This window comes from Vigna radiata, chromosome 5, assembly GCF_000741045.1.
Source record: "Vigna radiata var. radiata cultivar VC1973A chromosome 5, Vradiata_ver6, whole genome shotgun sequence".
In the NCBI taxonomy this organism is placed as follows: Eukaryota; Viridiplantae; Streptophyta; class Magnoliopsida; order Fabales; family Fabaceae; genus Vigna; species Vigna radiata.
This window is the reverse complement of record NC_028355.1, coordinates 18,058,085-18,063,406: the sequence shown is the minus strand read 5'-3', so window position 1 is coordinate 18,063,406 and position 5,322 is coordinate 18,058,085. Positions and strand designations below refer to the sequence as shown.

Genomic DNA, 5,322 nt, shown 5'->3' with positions numbered 1-5,322 from the left:
ATATATATATATATATATATATATATATATATATATATATATATATAAGTCGAACTTGTTAAATTGTACAAGAGGAAGTTGTAGAAGAAAAAATCACATCTAGAGAGAAAAAGGAGAATATGACGATTTCATGTTTTGATTTTTGGAAGGATGGAATGATAGTAGAGGAAGGAAGTGAGGAGTGGAAAGAGATGAGCATGAAAGTGAAAGAAGCATGTGAGAGTTATGGTTGTTTCCTCTTGAGGTGTGATGAGATCAATTCCAAAGGTGCACGCGAAGAGTTGTTTGAAAATATGAAAGCATTGTTTCATTTGCCTCAAGAAACAAAGCAACAATACATCAGTCCAAGGCCTTTCAGGAGCTTCAGCTTGTATAACTACATGAACACTCGTTATGAAACCTTTGGACTCGATGATGTTCTTCTCTCAATATCTGTGGACACCTTAGCCAACCTCATGTGGCCTCAAGGAAACCCACATTTTTGGTATTCATTCTTACATTCAATTCAATGCATCACTTCTGTTTATTTAGTCTTTTTTAAAATTATAGAATGAATTTCATTAAACGTGTGTTTTTTATGCAGTGAGACATTGAAGGGTATGAGCTTAAAGATGTCAGAAGTAAGCTGGGTGATATTGAAAATGATTGTGGAGGGTTATGGCCTTTCCCATCATCACATTTCAGATGTTGAAAACATGAAGAGTTCTAGCGACGTACGATTGAACATGTATATTACTGACAAAAGCAATGCTGAAAGCAAGTATAAGTCCAATGGTCACATTGATAAAAACACCTTAACCATTTTGTGCCAAAACAAAGTTCAGGGTTTACAGGTGCTATCCAAAACAGGCACATGGATTGACATAGTGATACCTGAGAATTGCTTTGTGGTTATTGTTGGTGATGCATTGAAGGTATGTAGAAAGTTGTAGCCATTGGCTTCTTAATTTTTTTCATTATAATGAATTGAAATTCTTCTTAATGAACAGGCATGGAGCAACGGAAGGCTTCATGCAGCGATCCATAGAGTGATGGTGAGTGAAGAGAAAGAGAGATACACTTTTGGAGCTTTTGTGGCACCAAAGGACGAGATGAAGATTGAGGTGTCTCGTGGTTTGGGTGATGACAAAATTCATCCTCTTCGTTATCGTCCATTTAATTATGGAGAGTTTCTCAATTTTGTTGATTCAACTCGCAGTAGTAACCTAGAAAATGCACTTGAGGTGTTTGCAGGTTTTTGAAAGTAATTCGTATGTTCTAGATCAAGTCAAAATATCGAAGGGATTGCTCATATAATTTCACCTCCTTTTCAATAAGATTTGCTTTATATGTTTTAGAATTTTTTATATCTGTCTCTTGTGTTTCTACCAATGAATATGCATCAATAAATAGTATGAAGTTTCACAGCTAATTTCATATGTTTTTTCTCCTCTCTTTCCCAAATATTATATCTCATGTATTGATTTGTTTAGTAAGATAGAAATTCTAGGATAAACTATTCTTATTCTTATTATTTCAAGTCTAGCATATTTTTAATTTATTTATAATTTTTTTAACATAACTAAAATAAGTTGTAGAACTATACGTTAGAAAAAATTATTGTATGCTAAGTTAATATTTAAATAATTTATTTTAAATTAGATATATATTAATTATAACACTTTGGATAACTATAATATAAAAATATACATAATATATTGTTGTAATATTACTTCCCAAGTCAAAAAGGTATTTGGTGAATTATTTCGTATCACCTTGGAAAGACCCAATTTGAACTCCTCAACGTTTGACCTATCACCAAGACATATCAACCATAGTACTGGCCATCACATACTATATCTCACTTTCATGGATTAAGGAAAACAAAGAGAAGAATCAATTTCATATTATTGAAAAGAGAAACGAAGAGACTAAGCCACCAAGCTCGACCTATGGATAACCTTCGACAAAGCTTGGTCATTAGAGGATAAGTTCGATCACAAAGGAATATTAGTAGTTTTTCACTTCCAAATCCAGATCGATTAAAAACAGAATCGAAATCCTACCACAAGAAAAAATAGAAACAAATTATTACTATTGTTGCAAATTATACTAGCAAACATAAATGGCTGAATTTATCTATATGTTGAAAAATACTAACATTAAAGGTAACACATCATCGTGAGGAGAAGTGTTAAAATCTCGAAGACACTGAGTTGATTCACACAGGGCAATGAATTTCTTAACAAATGATGACTCCACCATCATCACAAGCAGACCCAAGAAGACATACGTTATGAGTTTGAAAGTAGTCTCGTTGACCAACTGGACTAGCACCAGACACCTATCCCAACAATAATAGTTGAACAACCTAAATCACGTGATATAAAACCAAACCAAGGAGAACAATGTGAACAACTCGGTCAATGCTAATGGAGCCTACAAATTAAAAGAGTTCAGAACAAAACTCAGAATGCTACAAAATTAAAGACCACAAACGTGACACTCACACTACAAAAATTCTTCTAATTACTGACAAGAATAAATTTTCGGTAAATTTGTATTATCGACAAATTTAACAAACAAATTTTGAAATTTAATTATCGACATTTTATGTATATGCGTGTTTTACCAAAAAAAAAATCTGTTAGTAATATATATTTCATTTATCAATGAATATTTTCATCAGTAAAATTCGTCAATAATTACAAATTTTAAAATTTGTCGATAAAATTTATCAATAATATAAAATATTTATTATTGACAAATTTTTTTTCCATAGAAAAAGTAACAAATTTCCTGTCCAAATGGTCTGGTAGTTGCATAAATGGCAGAAACTTTTAGGGTTTATTTGTGTTCTTCTTCATCTTCAGTTCAATCTCAAACTCACATCTCCTATTCTTCAAAACTAAAAACCTCTAGGGTTTCTTCTCCATCTAGACACAAGAGAGATAAGCTTCATTCATCTTCATTTTCCTTTCTACCAAAAACCACCAGGGGCCATCCTCATCGCCATTCATTGTGATTGTCGTTATAGTGTATTACATGCCTCACACTCATTGGCACAACTTCAATGAATCACCATCTCGCCTCACCTTCCTTATTTTGTTTATGTTGAATTTGTGATGGTGACTGAAGTGAGATCTATATATATCTTGTATGAAATTGGGACCTTGCTTGTAGTGGTCTCACTTTCATCACGAGAATGACCAAGGACAAATTAAAAAAATGGAAAGCTAAAAGAAAGAAGAAGAAGGTGAGAGGAGAAAGAAGATGAATCAGATATGGTTAGATTTTTCTTTTAGAAATTACCGATGAATTTCTCCTTCAATAATTACCAATCGATATAAATTTCATCGATAAATGTTACCGACTGCTTCATTAACAAAAAAATTTTGTCTGTCGAAAATCTATTTGAAAAAAGTCACTACTAACAAATTTTGACTGTCAATAATATCTGTTTTTCTTACAGGGTCATAAATCTCGAAAGAGGCAAGCAAATTACTATGTTGTAACATAAGATCATAAACCTGACACTGAAAGGTCTAAATTACTATATTGTAACGCAAGATTACAAATGTGGCACTAAGAACAAAGATTCAAGTTATTAAATTGTAAAAAGAATAAAATTTTACAAACAAAGGTCATTTAGAAAACCTCTAAAGAAAAACATCAACACTATAAAGAAGATGTCAGACTAGAATTGACAACTTAAAGCACTAAACCGAATAATACAACAAGTATTCAAACATAAGAGGACAGAGAATAACTACCGTTCCAAAACACGAGTACAGAAGAAACTCGGGCAAAGCTTGACAACGATGCCCACCAAAGGATAGAACCTAGCCATGAAGATCGGCTAGTGCAAGATACAACTCCTTCGGTGAGGTATGATATCAAATGAGTTTGATTCCATGAGGTACGATAGCAAATGAGTTTGATTGACACTGTTAGAGGTTTTTGGAGTAAAAGCTACGTATTTTATTGAATTAATGAGTGCTTTAAATACACCAAATATTCAAACTGCATACAACTGCACAAAGCAGGAAAATAGGAACTTTCTAAAATATCTAAAACTGACTAAGCTGTTTGAAACAGTCAAACATCTTTTAAAACAGAAATTAAATGAGAAAATAAAATTATTGTAACTATTGCAACTGAAGTATAACTTCAACACTCCTCCTTACTTTGGTTGCTGCAAACTCCAAGTTTTTCTCTGAGAAATTCAAACTTGCTTTTGGATAAAGGCTTTGTAAATATATCAGCAAGTTGCAAATCAGATTTGCAATAAGTCAAGCTAATTATACCTTCCTTTTGCACTTCTCTAAGAAAGAATAATTTGATATTGAAATGTTTGGTTTTTCCATGAAAAACAGGATTGCTTGAAATAGAGATAGCAGCTTGATTGTCAACAAATATTTCAGTACATCTTTCTTGCTTCATATTTAAGTCCACTAGAATCTTCCTTAACCACAAGGCTTGATTTACTGCAGCATTGGCTGCAATGAATTCAGCTTCTGCTGTAGATTGTGCTACAGTATTTTGCTTTTTACAGCACCATGAGAACACACATGATCCAAACAAGAAACAATAGCCTGAAGTGCTCCTCAGATCATCAACTGAACCTCCCCAGTCACTGTCAGAATATCCTTGCAGTGTATCATCTTGACTTGCACAAAATTTGATTCCAAAATTTAATGTTCCTTTCACATACCTCAAGACTCTTTTTGCAGCAATAAGATGTGTCTCAGTTGCACAATTTGTAAATCTAGACAATAGACTTACAGAATGTAAGATATCAGGTCTAGTTGTTGTCAAGTACATTAAGCAACCAACTAGACTTCTATAAAAAGTTTGATCAACTGGTTCAGCTTCATCCTTTTTGCTCAACTTCTCCTTCTGGCACATTGGAGTATCTACACTCTTGCATTCATCCATTTTATATTTTTTAAGAAGTTCTTTAATATACTTCTTTTGACAGATGAATATTTCTCCATTTTTCTGATTTATTTCCATTCCTAGAAAATAAGCCATTTTCCCCAAATCTGTCATCTCAAAAAATTGCTTCATATCTTCTTTGAATTTTCTCACAAGTTCTTCATTGCTTCCTGTAACCAGCAAATCATCCACATATAATGAGATAAAAATGGAATGTATTTCATCACCTTTAATGTAGAGGGTAGCTTCATTAAGACTTCTCTTGAATCCCAATTTCATCAAGTACTCATCAATTCTGCTGTACCATGCTCTAGGGGCCTGTTTCAGGCCATATAAAGCCTTTTTAAGCAAGTACACATAATCTTCTTGTCCTTTCACAGTGAAACCTTCGGGTTGTTCAACATA

At 32.9% G+C, this 5,322-nt stretch overlaps 1 protein-coding gene across 1 annotated transcript; it reads left to right on the top strand.

The window, feature by feature from the left end:
• Positions 1-119: 119 nt before the first annotated feature.
• On the top strand, positions 120-1,241 carry LOC106760404 (2-oxoglutarate-dependent dioxygenase AOP3-like). The gene is made up of 3 exons (XM_014643839.1): positions 120-484; positions 584-914; positions 990-1,241. Exons 1-3 carry the CDS (start codon positions 120-122, stop codon positions 1,239-1,241), a joined length of 948 nt encoding a protein of 315 aa, XP_014499325.1.
• The last annotated feature ends 4,081 nt before the right edge of the window (positions 1,242-5,322 follow it).

Excerpts from the sequence above, each read along its gene's own strand:
- LOC106760404 (XM_014643839.1), top strand. The coding sequence starts at position 120 with ATGACGATTTCATGTTTTGATTTTTGGAAGGATGGAATGATAGTAGAG. Across the intron at positions 485-583 it reads CAAGGAAACCCACATTTTTG|TGAGACATTGAAGGGTATGA; the intron begins GTATTCATTCTT and ends TTTTTTATGCAG. Across the intron at positions 915-989 it reads TTGTTGGTGATGCATTGAAG|GCATGGAGCAACGGAAGGCT; the intron begins GTATGTAGAAAG and ends CTTAATGAACAG.